Raw genomic sequence first — 20,108 nt, forward strand, 5'->3', positions numbered from 1 at the left:
AATGAGAGCGAGTAGGTTTAAGACACTTAGATTAAAGGATTGATATAATCCAAGACAGCAATTTTAAATCAGTCTAAAATGTAGTGGCAGACCTTCAGTAAGAGTGGTCGTAGAGGAAGCACTTGTCCTTTGTGCCACTGTCAGGGAACAGCAACCCAAGAAGCATATACTAAAGACTGGATGATCCAGGAGAGTCATCTAGCCTTTTCAGAGTGATACCTTATGCGTGTATACCCAAATGTTACAAACTTGCTTCACGGGATGACAAGGAACCACCTCTTGGTTATCTCTACAGTTTTACTGGTCCAAACTGTCTGATCTTAGTTTTAATCAACAGACTGCCAGTGTCAGATGAGTGCATTTTGCGTGCAGAAAATATATATGCAGTGACATGCTCCACAAAGGAAGAAAAAGCCAGTGATCTTCAGAGTGAAACAACTGCTGTGGGCTTTTGAACCTCTGGAGATAGCCTGCCCTGAGCACTGAACCAGTGCATCGCTGTAGTGATGAGAGTGTGATCTGTGGCCTGATGTCTGTTCATGGGCACTGCTAACAGAGCCTGAGCGGCAGTCAGATAAACGACTAGGGAAGATACTGAAGTGCAGGTCCAGGGACCAGGTCACATTAGCAATGGTATTTGATTCAGTTGGCCTCTGCTTGCATTGCCTGTTCTGTACCTTAAAAGGACTATGATCTTTAGGGCTGTTAAGTCCATATTTTGCACAATATTGCATTTCCTTATCATTATAACCAAATTGTTTATAGAAAAATATTAGCTATTGAAAACTAGACTATGTAGACTAAAAACCAAGATTGTGTGTGAGGTGGTGAACAACCAGCTCTTTTGCTCTATCCTGTTTATTCTGTGCATTTGTGCTCAAATTCTTTTCATATTTTTGCCAGGGATTGTATCAGATGTTTCCCTTTTGTCATGCTTCTTTGACAGTGGTTATGCAGGCTAAGTTACACATTCTACTGAAAATTCAGAAGTGGTTTGTCAAGTGCAAGTACCCTACTTGATACTCTTCACTCAATTTTCAGAGGAACAGTGTTCCTGTTTAAATCAAGTGAAATTGTGAATGCCTAACCCATTTGGAAATTGCGGCAGGGTATATTAATGAAAATACCCAGACTTCGAGATTACAAACTGCTTTTGAAACTGTTGCATTATGTGCACAATAGCTGAGATACTGAATAGGTTTTTCTTAGATTTTCCAAGGACATAAACACCACCAAATTACACCTTCACATTGCTATGTTAATATATTGATCTGATCCAAAACCTGACCTACCTGAAATAATTAAAAGCCTTTCTGAAGTTCTAAATATGCATTTCCATTAAAAAAACACCATTGAATAGTCACACCTGTCAGCCTGGTTTAAGTTTTTAATGAATTTGTTCCTCAAGATTACCATCCCTAAAAGAAATGGTAACAGCTGGTGAAATTGCTTCATATGCCAAGAGTGTAAGTGAGGTAACACTAAGTGAAATCAAAATTAGACTTTCTGAATACTGATCAGTTGATGAGAAAGTTATGAGAGGCTGCTTGCCAGTCTGTGAGACCCAGAGAAAAACAGACAGGAATTACTTCAGGGTGGACTTTCTTAATAGTGAATTGGCTTTGCTCATATTTTCTGTAGTGTTTCCATTCTGCCTTAACACCCTACTGTTACTTGAAGGTCAGTAAAGCGAATGCAGGGTAAAATCAGCACAATTTCTGTTACTTCCATGGATGATCATAGATCCCCCTTTGACACAATGCTAGGTATATCATTTCTGTCACACGTCATGGTTGTACCATGGCAGCATAGAGCAGATACAGAGAATGGGCAATTGCCCATGCATTTTTTCTTCCACTGTGGACAGCTGAGGGCTTCCTATTTCAAATGCTCAAGTCATAACCTTCATAAAATTCATAAAAGATTGAAGATCTGCAGTGGTCTATATGGAAACTAGGGTTCTGGAAATAGCAGGGGTACCAGAACTCATACGTAGATGCCTGGTGGTTCATTACTGCTGATGGCTTCTCAGTGCTTTTCCTAGGAGTTGCAAATCTGTCTTTTGATGCTCTCCTCAAGAGAATGAGAGTGCTCCTTGTCTCTGCATAGGCTGCAAAACTTGGATCATTTCTCCATATGACATCAAAGGGGGGGGGGGGGGGGGAGTGAAATTGCATACATGCGACTGTAGTTAGTCCATCCACACAGAAAAGGGGGAGGAGAGAGAGTATTTGTGAACCAGTGTTGTCTCCCTTGTATGCTTAACAAGGTCATAGCTGAGCTCTTTGTCTGGTTGAGGCAGTAAGTCCATGGCAACATGCCTGTTACTGATACCCTGCAGTAGCTACATCAGAGCACTTCATGGGCAAATCAATGGCATTTCTGCATTGTCTTTTCATGTGCTTCCTCTAGTATTACTGTTGTTTACAAAACAAGATACCTACTACTTGTAACATGAAGTATGTCCCTGGGTGTCTCTTCTGCCCTGTCATCTAGGCCTGTCACAGGAGCTTATACTTCTGCTGTGTTTTAGGAAATTTTTCCTGATACTTACTCAGCAGTACTGCCAAAGGAGAGGATCTCCTTTTTTCCTTCCCCTCCCCCCCCCCCTTTTTTTTTTCTCCCCTTGCCTCTAGAGTTTTCTCTCCTACTGTTCTTCTGCCTGGTACTCATGAAATTCTTGACCTATCTGTCCTTGGAAAGAAAGGGCCCTTCTCTTCTTATTTCCACTTACAGATCAAGTAGTATGATTGCACCGTGTTTTTTCTGAACTGTGGATTGTGCTATTAACCTCTCTGTTGCATCGGGAAACGTTACTGCTCTTCACAGCAGAGCTTCATGACAAAGCTTGCTTTTCTCACCTGAAGCTCCTGTACACTTTTTTACTTCCTACTTCTCTTGATGTGTTACAGTTATGAATGAGGATTGCTGCTTAAAATTTGTGGAAATTTCTCTTTGTAACTGAAAGTAGCTAGAAGAGATCACTCTGATAGACAAAAATGAAATTAAACTTCAGTTTGTAGCTGCCCATTATGTTGCAGCAATAGCATTGCTGTCATCTGGGTGCCTAGGGTATGTCTCCATGGACAACTTCTGTATAAAGATTTTAAATAAATATGACAGGAGCCCAATACCCTTCTGTCAATTTTAATGTCATAGCGGCAAGTATTCAGAGTAAGTATACACAAGAGGTCTGTCTTCTCTCTTGAAAGTGCAGGTTAGTAATAGGAATGCCACATTAGTTAATACAGTTTTGCCATAAGTATAGAGGATGAAAATTAGAAACTGGTTTGGCCTTTTGATAAATTAAGGATGTTCTCTTTACACCTGCTCTTTTTGCTTTCTTCATGATCATAAACTCAGAATGAATGGGTAGGCATTTGACATGAAAAGAGTGTGCAAACTTGTTTGCTGGTCAAAAGTTTTCACATATCAGTTTATAAATTGTGATCTTGGGAAATAATGTGAAAGGAGGATTATAAATGAATACAAGTACAAGCAGTAAATATATTGGGCATTAATTTGGCTTCTTGTGTTCTGATTTTGAGTTCTTAAGCGTAACTATCAGGTTGTGGGGTTTTTTTCAGCCCTTATCAGAGACTAGATATTTATTGGACCACAGCTTTATGTGTCTGGGAGCAGCCTAAATTGTAGTCCGGTCTCACCACATGGATTTGTACCCACCATGTGGTAGGTGCTCTGAAAATCACTGGGACTGAGGAGAAGTGATAGACACCATTTCCCAAAATACATTATCATTACATCTAGCTTTGCTGCTTTCCTTTGACCTTTGTTATTTTATGTTTCAGAATTTTGTCTCATCTGAATAAAAAATTCAATAATATCTCTAATTTTCAGTTAAATGAAGACTTGGCTTTTTCTTGGTGCCAAATTTTTTAAGATTTATCTGTATTGTAAGTTATCAAACCAGAATTTAAAGCCTTAATGGAGTGTGAGACCTTTCTCGGATACATGTATTTCTGTAAGTGTGATTCAACTGTCTGTGTCTCTCAGTGTTCACACTCCTTCATGGTATGTTTTCCTGATGTGAGCAGGTTACTCATTTGAATCCTTTCTTGGTGTTCTTTGACTTGGCAATCTCAGGCCAGTATATCTTTAATTTTCTCCTTAAGTCTTTGATCAAAAAAAGAAGAAAGTTAAGATCCAAAATGGTGCAGTTCCTCTAAAGTGTTTTTAAGCCTTCTCATTGCAGAGGTTTTCAGCTGCTTCTAAGATCATGTGAACTCAGAAGAGCTCAGCTGAATCAGGTAATGCATCACCTTACACCCCAGCCTGCAGCAAAATTTGGTTGCTACAAGTTCCAAATTCCAGATCTTCTCTATTTACATGTGAAGTGATTATGCTGTAAATTACAGAGATGTTTTCTCAGGAAAGCATCAGCTTTGGAGATATGTTATCCAAAATCATGACTCCTTAGAAAATAAACAATTTGGTGATTAACTTGCTATTGTGCACAGTTAATGTGTTGTTATTAAAAACAACCAAAAAACCTATTGGTTTGGGAACTATCCCTTGGGGGCTAAGGCTGTTGAGAGGTAGCTAGAGGTGGAGAGAGTGGAGAGAAGGACAGGATCATTATTTCCCCTGTACCCTCTGCCAAAACGTACCATTAAAAAATGTCCTCTGGTTCCTGCTCCTGCAGATCTTGAGCTCTCTCAAACCACTTGCTTTTGTAATGAAAACTAAATGGTGATGTGTTTTATACTGAACTTTTAAGAGTCAGCATTACACAGATGTTTAGCTGTAAGTCCTAGCAAATTGGGGAGTCTTAATGGTGGAAAGGGAAATAAGAAAATTAGTGGAGCCAAGAGATAAATAATGGGAAGTATATTTTTGTAGTGGAAATGTCTCATATTTTCAAAATGTGAAAATTTGAAAAGAATAAGCTGTCAGTGGTACCACATTATGAAAAGTCATGCAGTATAGTTTACAAATATGCACACCTGGTTTTGTGTGTGATAGAAGGTGCACTTATTGTGACAACTGCTATTTTCACTTTCTAATTGTTTGAAAATCTGATTGTGGTGTCATATGTTTTCATTAATTTTCACATTGATGTACTGGGGCTCCATTACTCTGTTGAACTACATAGAGTAAAAATGACCAGAATTGGGAGAGGTGTCTGCATGTTAATAGACTTTTACAGAAGGTATATCCTGTTTCACTAGCAAATAAAAAGCTATTAATTAAAATGTTTATATGTCCAAGTACACACAGGATGACAGAAATGACTTTTTGAAGCGTACAGAGGTATCAAGGAATCTTTAGAAAAAAGCTTTTTTGCTAATCTAACCTAAATTGATACTTACATAGGTACACTTTATTTTTGAAATGAGATACTTTTTACTTATGCCCATTGTCCCTGATTTCAAAGGCGAATAGGCCAATGACTTCTTAAGTCAACTCCCATTATTATATTGTCACTTGCTATAACATCCACACAGTGGCCAGAGGTACTACCACTAGGTAGTTGTTCTGGAAAAACTGTGTTCTTGCTAAGGACACCCTTCAGCCTGAACTAAAGAAACATAACTTTAGACAGCATTCTAGCCAGAACTGTGCTACCAGGTAGTAGATAAAGTAAAATGAGTAATTTTTAGTGTCTTTATTTTCTGTTGTGCTCTGTATGGAAATGACCAGTATAAAATACCAGCAGTATTGCTGCTGTTTAATAAATGTAAAACTCATCTGAGACTGTGCATGCTTGTTTTGTTTTCATTCCTCAGAAAGACTGATCTATTTGTCCTGTAGAAGCAGAGTGAGGAAGCAAAGCTATATGTGCATCACAGACATAAAAAAATCTAATCTAACCCTTTTCTGTATGATAGAAGGTAATCCTGCCAAGTGGTTAGCTGCCATCTTGCAGGTGCTATAGTACTTCTTTAAAGAAATTAATTACTTAAGCTATTATTAAAGCAGTTAAAAGCCATTCATACAAATGGAGCACCAAGATGTGACAGATCTAGGAAACTAGATTTTGTTAGATTAACAGAAAAATCAGTAGTGGTATTGACATTCAGGAGTTTGTAGTTGCTTTAAGATTTCTACATCCCATTGAAATGAGTGGGTACTACTATAGAACTATATTCAGATTTAACAGCACATTGATCTGTTATTCATTTGCATTGTCATGGCTTATATTATCACTTAAAGGTAGACATTTATTTCACACTGAGTGAAAGCTTACCATCTAAGAACTCCTCTTGAAATCCTTCAGACTGTAATGCTTTGAATCCCATTGCTATTGATTTCTTCAGGGTAATTTTCTGTGTATTTTCTTGGTACCAAGTTCCGGTCCCATTGACAGTGGAAGTTTTGCAGGTGATTGTAGTAACATCTGATATTTTCCTTCAAGATTAAACCCTTAAAATAAGTACGGAAGGAAGAAACAGCCTGTTCTGATTGTGTTCAGGTGACTGGATGTTTCTAGACAGAAAATGAAGATGCTGCCTTTCCGACCGCCACAGCTCAGCAGCAAGTGTAGTAATGGTAGTAGAGAAATCAAGTGGTTGCTTCCTCTCAGGTCAACAGAGGTCAGTTTCTCCTTGGAGAAATTAAATTTCTCCAAGTTCATTCAAACAAAGGTGCGCCCTTATCTGAATCCCTTCTAGAGAACTTTGTTCCTTTTCTTTTGTCACATTAAAAACCTAGGTGGGCTAAATTTGTTAGGGATTAGGGGGTTTCTCACTATTAAAAGTAAGTTGTTAAGTTGAAAATATGTTTTAAGTCTGTCTTCTGTTGGTCCTTTATGAGCTCTAAAAGTAAGATTGCATACTTAACAAATGTTTTGTTTGTTTTCTATGTATGAATAATGAGGAATTCCTATGTATGAATAATGGGGAAAATCCTCTCCCGACCTCCCACAACCTCCATGGTGTCCCTTCACAATAGATTTGGGGCCCTGGAACTTTTGAGTGAGGAAGAGAAGGAGGAAGGAAATGAGACAAACAAGGAGGAAGACCAAGGTCCACCAAGGCCGGGTCATTCTAGACCAGGTATTAAAACCAGTTCTAAAAAGAACCCCAGAAGAGTCATTGTAGTGGGTGACTCCATTCTGAGGGGTATCGAAGGCCCAATATGCAGACCGGACCTGTTTCATAGGGAAGTCTGCTGCCTTCCTGAGGCCTGCATCAAGGACCTCAAGGCAAAACTCCCTGCTCTAGTGAGACCTAAGGACTACTACCCTCTCCTGGTTTTTCAAGTAGGTAGTGATGACATTACTAGGAGATGTTCTAAGGCAATGAAGAGAGATTTCAGGTCCTTGGGGAAAGTGATTAAGGGGTCAGGGGCACAGATTGTGTTCTCCTCCATCCCTACAGTTGGGGGGGATGGGTGAAGAAGAATACCGGAGAACTCAACAGATGAACTTGTGGCTCCAAGACTGGTGTATCCATCAGGGCTTTGGATTTTTCAATCATGGGTTGGCATACAGGGCTCCAGAACTTTTGGCATTAGATGGAATGCACCTGTCCCAGAGGGGGAAGAGGATCAAGGGGCAGGAGTTAGCTGGGCTCATTGACAGAGCTTTAAACTAGATTTGAAGGGGGAAGGGGGGGAAAACATCAGCCCATCTGAAGTGCATGTATACCAATGCACACAGCATGGGTAACAAACAGGAGAAGCTTGAAGCCATGATGAAACAGGAAAATTATGATGCTGTGGCTATTACAGAAACATGGTGGGATGTCTCCCATGACTGGAGTGAGCCTGTTGAGGGCTGCAAGCTCTTTAGGAGGGACAGACAAGGAAGGAGAGGTGGTGGGGTGGCACTGTATGTTAGGGACTGTTATGATTGCCTTGAGCACAAGTGTAGCGAAGACAGGGTAGAGTGTCTTTGCGTTAGAATCAGGGGGAAGGCCAACAGGGCAGATGTTGTAGTAGGAGTCTACTATAGGCCACCCACCCAGGACAGAGAGGTGGATGAAATATTCTAGAGGCATTTAGGAGAAATCTCACGATCGCTTGCCCTTGTTCTTGTGGGAGACTTTAACTTCCCAGACATCTGCTGGAAATATAACACAGCAGAGCAGGACCAGTCCCGGAGATTCCTGGAATGTGTGGCAGATAACTTCCTGATGCAACTGGTGAGAAAACCAACCAGAGAAGGTGCCCTGCTGGATCTCCTCTTTGTGAACAGAGAAGGACTGGTGGACGATGTGGCGGTCGGAGGACGACTAGGGCACAGCGATCATGAAATAATAGAGTTCTCTATTCTTAGAGAGGCCAGGAGAGGGGGCAGCAGAACTGACATCCTGGACTTCCAAAAGGGCTGACTTTGTCTTGTTTAGGCACCTGCTTGAAAGGATACCTTGGGACACAGTTTCCCACAGCATTCTCCTGGCAAAACTGGCTGCTCGAGGCTTGGATGATCGCACGCTTTAGTGGGTAAAAAACTGGCTGGATGGCCGGGCCCAAAGAGTTGTGGTGAATGGAGTTAAATCCAGTTGATGGCCGGTCACGAGTGGTGTCCCCCACGGCTTGGTTTTGGGGCCACTCCTGTTTAACATCTTTATTGATGATCTAGATGAGGGGATCGAGTGCACCCTCAGTAAATTTGCAGACGACACCAAGTTGGGTGGGAGTGTTGATCTGCTCGAGGGTAGGGAGGCTCTGCAGAGAGATCTGGACAGGCTGGAGTGATGGGCTAAGGCCAACTGTAGGAGTTTCAGTAAGGCCAAATGCTGGGTGCTGCACTTGGGCCACAACAACCCCCAGCAGCGCTACAGGCTTGGGGAGGAGTGGCTGGAGAGCTGCCAGTCAGAGAGGGACCTGGGGGTGTTGATTGACAGCCGGCTGAACATGAGCCAGCAGTGTGCCCAGGTGGCCAAGAAGGCCAATGGCATCCTGGCTTGCATCAGAAATAATGTGGCCAGCAGGGACAGGGAAGTGATCTTGCCCCTGTACTCGGCACTGGTAAGGCCGCACCTCGATTACTGTGTTCAGTTTTGGGCCCCTCACTACAAAAAGGACATTGAATTACTCGAGCGTGTCCAGAGAAGGGCAATGAAGCTGGTGAAGGGTCTGGAGCACGTGTCATACGAGGAGCGGCTGAGGGAACTGGGGTTGTTTAGTTGAGAAGAGGAGGCTGAGGGGAGACCTCATCGCCCTCTACAACTACCTGAAAGGAGGTTGCAGAGAGCTGGGGATGAGTCTCTTTAACCAAGTAATGAGCAATAAGACAAGAGGGAATGGCCTCAAGTTGCGCCAGGGAAGGTTTAGACTGGATATTAGGAAGTATTTCTTTACAGAACAGGTTGTTAGGTGTTGGAATGGGCTGCCCAGGGAGGTGGTGGAGTCCCCATCCCTGGAGGTGTTTAAGAGTAGGGTCGACATAGCGCTGAGGGTTCTGGTGTAGTTGGGATCTGTCAGTGCTAGGTTAACGGTTGGACTAGATGATCTTCAAGGTCCTTTCCAACCTAGATGATTCTGTGATTCTGTGATTTCCAGGTACCAGGATTTACTGGTCTGTTATTCCTATGACAAGATTTATGCTTCTAGAAATGCCACTTGCCACTAGAGAATAGGGAGAATTGTGTCTAACTTTGTCAGGGTTTGAAGTAAAGCAAGTTCCTGGCCAATACAGCCAGATCACAGAGTCTTCAGCATGGGATCTGAAACAACCAGAGTGTCTTCATGACCTCCCACAATGCCCATTATTGTGCTCAGAGCTTTCCCAAAAATGGGCAAAAACTTCACCATAGTCTGTTCTGCTGTGGGCAGAGCAGTGAACAGCCGCAGAAGTGAAAAAATGATGACTTTTAGTCTGCATTTGCTTTGGAGAACTTCACATAACATAGGGTGCAAGTGCAGAATGGAAACCATGCAGAACGCATGGTGTAAAATTGGATTGAGGAGACTCCTCACATTAGTGCTGTGGCTGTGGGAGATGATGTAGTGTTTATGCATGTGCAGACACATGCGTGCGCATTTGACCTTGTTTCTGCAGTTCAAGGTAATAAGAAACGATACTGCAATTGTTCAAAGTGAAAGGTGCACATCTACTGAATGATTAATGGCTTGAGGCATCGGAAAGCAAGATTCAGGTACGAACTGCTAACAATAAAGGTTGGGAAATTCTGGGCTACTGCTGTGTGTCTCTGAGACAAGCATAGGTTCACCTGGGCAGGGGTGAGAAGATTTTTACCTTCTCATTAGCTGCTTCTATCTGTGTCTCCTTCACTGCACTGACATTGTGTATTCCTAGCACAGTGTCATGCTGTTTTTCCAGTTCCACTCCATCTTTCATCTGCTGGGAGATGGAGAAGCTACAGCAGTGCTGCAACTGGCTAATGTGTCAGTAGCCGAGACACTGTAGTGCAGGCCCATGGTCATGATATTCTCAGTATGGAAGTATGTTACCATCATGGGAACGTGCACAGGAGTACACTTCAGCATTTGACTAATACATGGAAGACTTGGTCCTCTCTCCCCTTTGCACCATGGTCTTTGCTGGCCATTTTGCAAACACTCAGTCCGCCCTACTTCATTCCTTATTTTAGAGTTTCCCTTGAGTTGTGTCACCATTTAAGTACTACTTGCTTTATGTCAGTTTTCATAGCTCTCATTTTTCCACAGTTAAGTGACTATAGATACTAAGTGTGCTAATGCTGCAGTTGCGAAGTTTGTCATTGATGTTCACTAAGAGCTGATGTAGGTACTGTGATAACAGGTTTGAACTTTAATAAATGAACCAGTGGTTGAAGGATTATGGACTATTTCTAAATCCTCTGAGTCCATAGGAAAGGTGAAATACTTAAATCTTCATTTTGTGATCAGAAGAATGCACGAAAGAGAAATTTACTCTCTGATAGCAATGTCATGTGCAACAAGATAGATAAGAGATGGCAGGTATCTTTCTTAAATAATTTTCTGTTATGGCTAACACATGTGCTAAAAACAAATATGAATGAGAGGCTGGTGAGATTAATTGGGCCATATGCTACAATACATTGACAGTGAATGTAAGAACAATGAATGTCAATCAGTTGCTATTAAATATAATGGCCAGTGATTTACCACCTCATTAAAAGATCAGGACACCAAATTTGCTTGTATGTGAATAGCAAAACAAATAGTCATTAAAATTTCCTGAATGGACATTGAGTTCTTCTTTCAAACTTGCATTACTTTTGCCTGCATAGGAAGAGGAACAATTTAGCAGAGTGGAAGCTATTTCATGGGATATATCAGGGCACAGACTAATACATGGGGACGTGAAAATTGTTTTTGAAAACTAGTGTCTGTAGGTGTGTGTGTGTATATATACATACTGCATTTCATCAAGATCGGGCATCAAGGGGTAGTATTGCTTTTTACTTGTTTTGGTATTTGCTGCAGCACCTGGACTTCTTTGAGGTTGTTCCCTACTTACTGTGCGCGATACTCAAAGGTTCAACAGTGCCATCCTGTGGGTGATCTTAAAGGTTTGAAAGCTATGGCAGATAAATAAATGACCTCAACAGGATAAATTATCATAGAATATCAGATACTGTACGTCCCTGTGCAATCAACTAGAATATTTCCCTCTGGTAGTCAGACTAATTATTACTTTTCTGTCCAGAAAATTAATAACCTAAATGTATTATAACCAATGGGAAAGTATTTCAGGCAAGCTGATGAGCAGTGTGCTTGTTCATTTTACTCTCTTGCTGAGAAATATATTTTTAATCATCTCTGTGTGTTTTTAATTGTCTTGGAATTTATTTTCACATACAATGCCAAAATCAAAGGCAACTATATAAATTCAATAAGCACCCCAATAAAGAAGTATCTGGACATCTTTAAAGAGGCATTAGACTGAAACTAAGACTAGCTCGCTTTCATGTTTCATAACCAGAAAATATGAATTCCCAAGCAACCTTGAAGATTAAGCTGGATGGTTTGAACAACTGGCCAAATGCTTTAAATTCCAGAAAAATAAGACCGGGATTAAAGTCTGAAGTTTTGTTGACTAAAGATGAAATTTAGCTCAGAATATATGGAGAACTTTCTGTTCATGGAGTGAACATCATGCCAGGACAAGGTAGAAGATAGCAAATCTTGCTCTAATTAGGGAACAGTCAGGGGATCAATGCAGATCATATTATTTCATATATGTTTTTAATTTTGCTTGCATAAGCAACTTGTTAATGAAAGTGAATGATATGTTTATTTGGAAATGAGCAAGAAAATAAAGGTCAAGCTGCTTGGTAGAAGGTTTTGCTCATTTTACATGTCCCTGCTGTTTCAGGGCGCTGGAGGGGTGAGGTGCATGCTGTCTGCACGCTGCCTTTGTCTGGTGGTTCAGGGAGTTGGGCGCAGCTCTGGGTTCATGCGTAGGTGCCTCTTAAGTTTGCAGCCTGTCACAGGAATTTCTCCTTTGCTTGCCTCAGCTAGAGGCCAACTACGAGTTGCCGCTGGATGTTTTGATTAAAGGAAGGAAACACCCAATTACAAACCCCACCGTTACTCTTTGGTAGTTAAAAATTATGACATGGTTTGTGGTTCCTAAGTCTTTGAAAAACATGTCATGCTATTATTTATATATTTCACATGTCTGTTTGCCAGACCCACTTGAACAGCAAAAGATGATCGCCAGTGATAAGACATACCATTAATTTCCACAAGTATGAAAAGACAAATAAGAGTCAATCCCATTTAGAAGATAGTTTAATGTAGGTTTAATGTATTTAACTTTTTTACCTATTTTGACAAAAAATCTTCTAGCCTAACAAAGGCCTTGCATCTGTGTAATTCTGCCCTCTTTAAACTAGGATAATCTGGTTTAAATGTTGACGTAATGGGAATCTTGAGACTGTGCTTGTACCCTGATTTACAGCATGTAGATGAATTTTGGATGAATCAGATGTATCAGGAAAATAATCTCTTACAACATTTAATTGAAGGCAGGGTAATGACATACCAGAGTTTAACCTCTGCACAGGGGAGATTTCTTTGTAGTCCTGATCAGTTTAAGGTTATGTGCTGGTTTTGGCTAGGATAGAGTTAGTTTTCTTCATAGTAGCTAGTAGGGGGCTGTGTTTTGGATTTGTGCTGAAAACAGTGTTGATAATTCAGGGATGTTTTAGTTACTTCTGAGCAGTGCTTACTTACACAGAGTCACGGCCTTTTCTGCTTCTCACCCCACCCCACCAGCGAGTAGGCTGGGGGTGCACAAGAAGTTGGGAGGGGACACAGCCGGGACAGCTGACCCCAACTGACCAAAGAGAGATCCCAGACCATATGATGTCATGCTCAGCATATAAAGCTGGGGGAAGAAGAAGGAAGGGGGGCACATCAGAGTGATGGTGTTTGTCTTCCCAAGTCACCATTACACATGATGGAGCCCTGCTGTCCTGGAGATGGCTGAGCACCTGCCTGCCCATGGGAACTGGTGAATGATTTCCTTGTTTTGCTTTGCTTCTATGGCTTTTGCTTTACTTATTAAACTGTCTTTATCTCAACCCACGAGTTTTCACACTTTTACTCTTTCAATTCTCTCGCCCATCCCAGTATGGGGGGAGTGAGCAAGTGGCTGTGTGGGGCTTAGTTGTCAGCTGCAGTTAAACCACAACAGGATAACTTGAGCCCTGAAGCCTCAGCATTCATATAACTTTTACGCATTTCTGTCCTAACTGATGTGAAGGGGTTTGCGTCGTATGAATGTCTAATTCTGGTTTTGAATCTCACTAAATTCTTGATCTTGATGTTGCCTTATTTTCAGGAGGTTCTGCATTTAATTCTATGGTATTTTAAAGGTATCTGCTATTATTAGTTTTAAATGTATGTCTTTTACTTTCTTCAAGTGTCTCTACTTATACTATAAAGAAGGTAAATGGGAACAATATTCTCCACTCTTATGTATACTGTATGCAAATAGTTCTTAGCTCTTTCCTCATATCAAGGTTCTCCATGCTCTCTCAGCTATTTTTTCCGTCTTTATTTCTGCTCTAATTCTTTACTTACGGTGTTCCTGGACTGAATACAGTACTTTAAATGAGGTATACTGTGAGGCACTATTTTTACCATTGCTTTTTCTCAGTCTTTATTTGTCTTAGCATGTTGGTTTGATTTTTTTGATCACCAGTGAACATGGAGCACTAGCCTTCTGCACTGACTGGCTGCAGCAAGACCCAGTTCCCATTTCAGGAGCTTTTATAGTTCATGTGGAAAGGAATGATACATATGCATGGTTCTATTTCCTGGTTCGTCAACTCTAAAAGTAGGCTTTTGTTTTGGATCACGCTGTGAGCGATGCTTATAGTCCTTCCTCCAGGTTGGATCTGCCATTCAACCTGCCACTTGAAACTGGCATCAGATTCAGATCCATCCCACCAGGTAATGGTGCGGGAGGCAATTCAGATGCTGCAAACAGGAGAGAGGCTGCAGGCATTCATCCCCCACATGGCTGTGGGAACGTGCTGCGCTCTTTCCTACATTTGGGACCACTCTTAAACAGCTGTGAATCTGTGTAATCTATATATGAGTGTGTGTATATATATATGCATAGCCTCTGCATGTGTTTGTGCACATACCATGGCATATCTAGATAGATAGAATTAATAACTATAAAATTCCCTGTTAACTCAAATGGATTTATTCAGTTTCTCAATTTTAAATGGAGTTTGATAAATGCTCATCTGCACTATGTATGTTCTGTGGCCTGTAGGAGATTTCACAGTAATTCCAATGTCACTGTGTCTGTCTTTACAGTATGCCTGTCAGACTTCAGTTCCACCATTCCCTGCAAGGAGAAGGCATAAGATTTTAGTATTATTAATGCCTCATTTCATCTAGTTAACGATCTTTTCAAGTATTCCATCTTCTTTGTGATTTACTTGTGGTGTCAGATAACGATCTTATTTAAGCTAAGTATTATGAAATAATAGAAATCTTTATTTTATTTGAATACAATCAAGGTAAATTAATCCAGTAGAGTCTGATGTTAAACAGGTGCAGTTCTTAGCAGCATCGCACATGTAAAATTAGGGTAAGTTCTTTGAACACTCAGATCTTAACAGATGTGTTCTTTTCCTCCATATGTTGTAATAAAATAACATTTTGCTCTGAAAGTATTGACACACACACTAAGCAGTCTTGGCAAACATGCCGTCATACTCCCTACACAATATGAGCTGTAGCTATTATTTAATTTTAAATAAATGTGTGCATTAAATAGCTGCAAAGCACATATATGTATAAACAAAATCAGTTTTTGTCAGAAAGTAATATTTTTTTGCTTTCTTGTTTACTGACGCCTAGACAAAGGAATGCTGCATCTTCAAAACAACATCTGTCAAACCGATTTTCGTCAGATTAAGTATATCCTCAAAGCAGCCATCACATCTTACAAAATACTGGAAATGTAGGTTGTGCTTTGCATAAAACACCAATAGAATTTAAAGCATTTGAAAGTGTTTTACAAATGTAGCGATGATAGCCTGTGCATAGTCTCCATTTTTGTTTCTATTTTCGGTAGGTCCTTGGGAAAGATGATGAGTGATGTTACAACACTGCACTCCCAGTAGATGTCCCAGAGTGCAGTTAGAAAATTATGGTCCTGGCAGCTAATCTGGGTCCACAAAAACCAATGGTTTGAGAGTCTGGCAGTAGAGATTGAATTTATTGTGAAGAAGTTCATCTGTAGAAAGATTTCTCTCATTAAGAATGAAATTAAAGCGTGAATCAGTGACTGATTATTCAGGCCTTTCTCTGATCCGTTGAATTCTTCATTAGTATAGATGTGTGATTATATATTCTCTGGCCTGATTCTGGTTCTATGGATCATCAAAGATAATATTAAATTTTTAAAGATCTTTTCTGGGACAATGTAATCTGGTAAAAATGGGGGGAAAGCCAGTGGCTATAACATAGAACATAAATACAGACACACTCAACCATTCTCATTTCTGGCCAGTTTTCTGTCTTTTCCCCTACTAAGGAATAATTAATGTATGAAAATGAGCTTTCTAATAGGCTGATGTATCTTCCATAGGAGCGAAGCATTTTGCCTTTGTGATCAGTTAAGGAGAGAGGTGAAGCCTCATTACAGCATATGCCCGCAGCTGAGTGTGGGACCTCAGGTTAGCCAGAGAGGAGTGCCGGGATTTCTGTAAAAGATCTTTGTGAGTGGAGGATAGAGGCGCTTGAGCAGGAAGCCAGGTCAGCATTCCCATTAGTTCTCCATTTAAAAGTTGGAAATCTAGCAGAGAGCACGAAAGTCCAGTCAAAAATCCATGGAGAAGACAAGGGTGAAAGTTAAGGACAAATCTGTTCCCGCTGCATCTGGGTGTAGATACATTTTTGGAACTATGATTTCCCATTAGGTTGTTTCCTGTGTGTCAGTGAATTGCCCTGTGCTATCCTAAAATGTTCCATGTGAACCCTAGGCAAGTTAGTGTGATGTGTTTTGGTGCCTACCACACACCCGTGGGATAGTCCTAATTAGTGTCCCGTTCCTAAGACCGTGCAACTAAGACTGTCACAGAACCAACTGCATACAAACAAGGCTAAATATGTTTTTTTCATGGTAGAGTTCAAGATAAATGCTTTAAATCTGAAGGATATAGTTTTTACTAGGAAGATGGTATTGCTGATTTTTGTCGTCTTTATAAAGATACGCTAGCTACTTCTGTGGTACTACCTGAAATGTAAACCTCGGACTAGGTTTTAGCTTAACTGAATATGAAAATGGTCTTTATAGAATTTTCAGCCTTTTCCTTAGACAAACGAACATACAACCAAGTAAAAATAAGTATGGAAATGTACCAAATATTCTAACTCTGTTCAGCTCTATTGTGTACCAGGGAACTTGGCCCTTGCAAGCTTGGGTCCTTTGAATATTAATAGCATGACATTTCGAACAGGAGATCAGGGTTTCTGAGAAGATTTTTGTAATTTGCAGTGAGAAAAGCTGTGTTGAAACAACCATAACGCAAGAGATTCCTTCTAGTAGTCATTTTTGGCCAAAACCATGGGGCATTTCACTTGTTGTTAAAGCAAGAAGTATGAAACACAGCGGATAATACGGTGTGGTGGTGGGCAGACAAGTCGTAGCATGTTCAGCAAATATAGGCTCTTTTTGGGAAATGTTGATTTGAATTTCATGCATCATCCAAGCATAGTGAACACTGAAAGGTCATGGTAAGAATATAAGAAAAAAATCCATCTGATTTTTATTTCTCACTATACAATATTGTTACTAATGCAATGTCAAACAAGTAACTTCCTCTGAGTGTGACTAAAGCCAGATTCCATGTATAGTTGAAGAATAACTTGCCACACATTTTTTTTCCATTTACTGTTCATTTCTTTTATAATATCATGGTGTTAGTTTATAAATGATACCTTAAGCCACTGCAGTACATCTGTGTTTTCTCAGAGTTAGTTGAGTTTGTTACTCAGCATCCAGGAAACCTCATGCAGACAGTAACATACTGATTGGCTCAGTACAATTAGGATAAAATGGAAGTGTTTTGCTATTGATCTTTGCTTGTTATTGGTTTATACTAACAGAAAATTAGATTGAAGGAGTCTAATACAGCTATCAAAATAATCTTTCTTATTGCAGGAAATATCACTGGTACTCTTACATGGTGGTATTTTAGAGCAGAACTTCCTTTCTCCCTTTTTCTAATCCTGTCTTTCTGACTTTTAAAAAATTTTTAGAAGGGATGATGAGTCTTGTTAAATAACAAAAGTGTTCAGAGACTGTGTAGCAATGCTGTGACTTAAACAGGGCTCAGACAATGTTTATTAGGCCATTATATCAAGGTCTGATACTGTGCTGCTTGTTACCTTAACTTCACATAACATCATATTAATAAATCTTTGCAAGCTGTGTAGTTGTAAAGCGGATCATAAGAATCAGTCTCATTCCTCTAATAAATCATTTGATTTGTGTTTGCTTTATGTTGTTCCAACCTCATCAGCCATAACATCACAGGGTGGAGACCTTTCTCATGATCCGAGTTAATGAACTGCTCTGAGTCCTCGGTTGTGGACATGCTCAGAGGGAGGCACAGCTTTACTTCTGTGCTGTCCTTCCCTTTGCAGTGCCTCAGGTTACATGGTTTTCTTACAGAAGTATTACCTCTATTGTGAAGACTTTCTGGAGCTCCTGGTCTCGATCCTTCTGCAGACTCCAGGCTGATGTATGGTTTTACTTGCTCAGGAGACCACTAAAGTGCTATTTATAATTTAGACGCTGTGGCAATGCCCCCCACCAGGGGCGACCTGTTAGACATGGCTGCACTTTAGCCTCCAGGTAGAAGTGGTTGGTTCAGTAGATCCGTGGCCCAGAGAAACTGATTGCTTGTGCTGACCAAGCTTCAGAGTTGAATTCTACCTGTGGAGAGTCTGTTCCTATTGGCATGGATGGAGCTTTGCAAATGAAAAAACAGGGCAGACTTTGCTTTATGCTTTTTAACATTTGTTTTATTGCAGACATGATGCTCCTTCTGTGTAATAGAGTAGATAAATATATGCTTGAAAATCTATGATTTAAAGTACTGGGTGTTGTTTTTTTCTGAGACTCAGAATCTTAATCCATTTGATTGACAGATATAAACTTGAATTTTATTTTATTCTCCATCACAGCAGTAAGTTTAGTCCAGCTACGGTTTTCATTGTTGCAGTACAAATATACTAAGCCTAAAGTACTGCTGGCAGCTTATCTATAAAATTTGAGGATTAAGAAACCAATGCACACAAACAAAGACTCTCAGCTTTAAGTAAGGAACAGAGTGCTGTTAGACTAGCCTTTTACTGCTGTCACAGTTAACATGAAGTAATAGCAACCAAAACCTACAGGTCTGTTCTTGCCTGCAGTAAGTACGGATAAGGCAGTAGTCATTTGAAGATGAAATTTTTCTTGTTTATTTGAAACATTAATTGCCAAAAATGCCGCTTTTTTTTTGCGTTGTATATGATGTACTTTTCATTTTTACCTTCTAAATAATTTGTACAAATAATCCTTATTTTTTTCAGCCCACCTAAACCAACGGTGTTCATCTCTGGTGTCATTGCTAGGGTAAGATTATCATTAAATTTCTTTGATTCATAGAAAAATTATTGTAGGCTTTTCAGAATTATCACTGATCAGAGCAAAATTAATCTTTTTCATTCCTCTTTTATGAGAAGAGTCTTTGTTTTGCATATTTGTGTAAGTCCCTTTGAGCATTCTTTTTGGTTTTGTGTGAAATTGAAATTATTTATTGAAATTACTTCCACTGTTTTACTTTGAATTTTAGCACTTTAAGTTTATTGGATTTTTTTTCATATCTAAGCTAGATATTACTACACTCATTTCCTTTGAAAGTGGTTGCATGTTAAGTCTGCTGCTATAGCTTGATCTGTGATGAGTGACACTCCTGCCTGTAAGGATACGTGTTTAAAGATACATGTTTCAGCTGCCATATGTGCCTTGAGGTACTTGGGATTCAAGGCATTATTTCCTGGATTTTAACAGCAGGCGGGACCTGGAAATCCATAACCTAAACCATTAGTATTAACTAGCCATTAATCATATGATCAGTAATTCATGCGTGTTGTGTTGTGACAGGGTTTTTATCATGGCTTTACATAATGGGTAACCTTATTATGATGGCCTTACATCACTGGGGTGTGTAATGTCGTTTATTGTAAGATGGTTGTGTCAGATCACGTAGGTGGAACGAGCAAGCTGATGCCATTTTCCCTAGCCTGTAAGGGTAGTTGACAGGCATTGCTGTATTTCCTGGACCTCCATCTGCACCAAGGTGGATACCTATTTAGGCATTTAGATGCCTAATTACTTCTAACTAATTATTGCGTTAATGTTTAGTAATTTTGATAGCACTTTAACATGTGATTTTTCTCTTTATGAAGAAAAATTTTATCACAGGCCCCCCGTTTAGTAGGCATGCAAAAGATTCAGAACAGAAAGAAACTGTTTTCTTAATTTTGTAACTGAACTCTAGTTAATCAGTTACTTGATAGGATACTATACTTATGCTCAGTAAGCGGTCAGCTACAGGTTTATTTATTAACCTATGGCAGAGCAAAATTGTTCTATCATTTTCTGAGGCTTTATAGCTCCCAAATGTATCAAAATTTCTTATCTATGTAAT

The 20,108-nt window shown here is 40.0% G+C and overlaps 1 protein-coding gene across 1 annotated transcript in view; it reads left to right on the forward strand.

The window, feature by feature from the left end:
- DAP (death associated protein) overlaps positions 1-20,108 on the forward strand; it is a 61,350-nt gene that overhangs the window by 36,351 nt on the left and 4,891 nt on the right. Inside the window, exon 3 of the mRNA XM_074874481.1 lies at positions 18,988-19,030. Within this exon, the coding sequence (XP_074730582.1) occupies positions 18,988-19,030 (43 nt within the window). The remainder of the gene's footprint in view (positions 1-18,987; positions 19,031-20,108) is intronic.

The sequence above is a fragment of the Strix uralensis genome, chromosome 1 (assembly GCF_047716275.1).
Source record: "Strix uralensis isolate ZFMK-TIS-50842 chromosome 1, bStrUra1, whole genome shotgun sequence".
Taxonomy (NCBI): Eukaryota; Metazoa; Chordata; class Aves; order Strigiformes; family Strigidae; genus Strix; species Strix uralensis.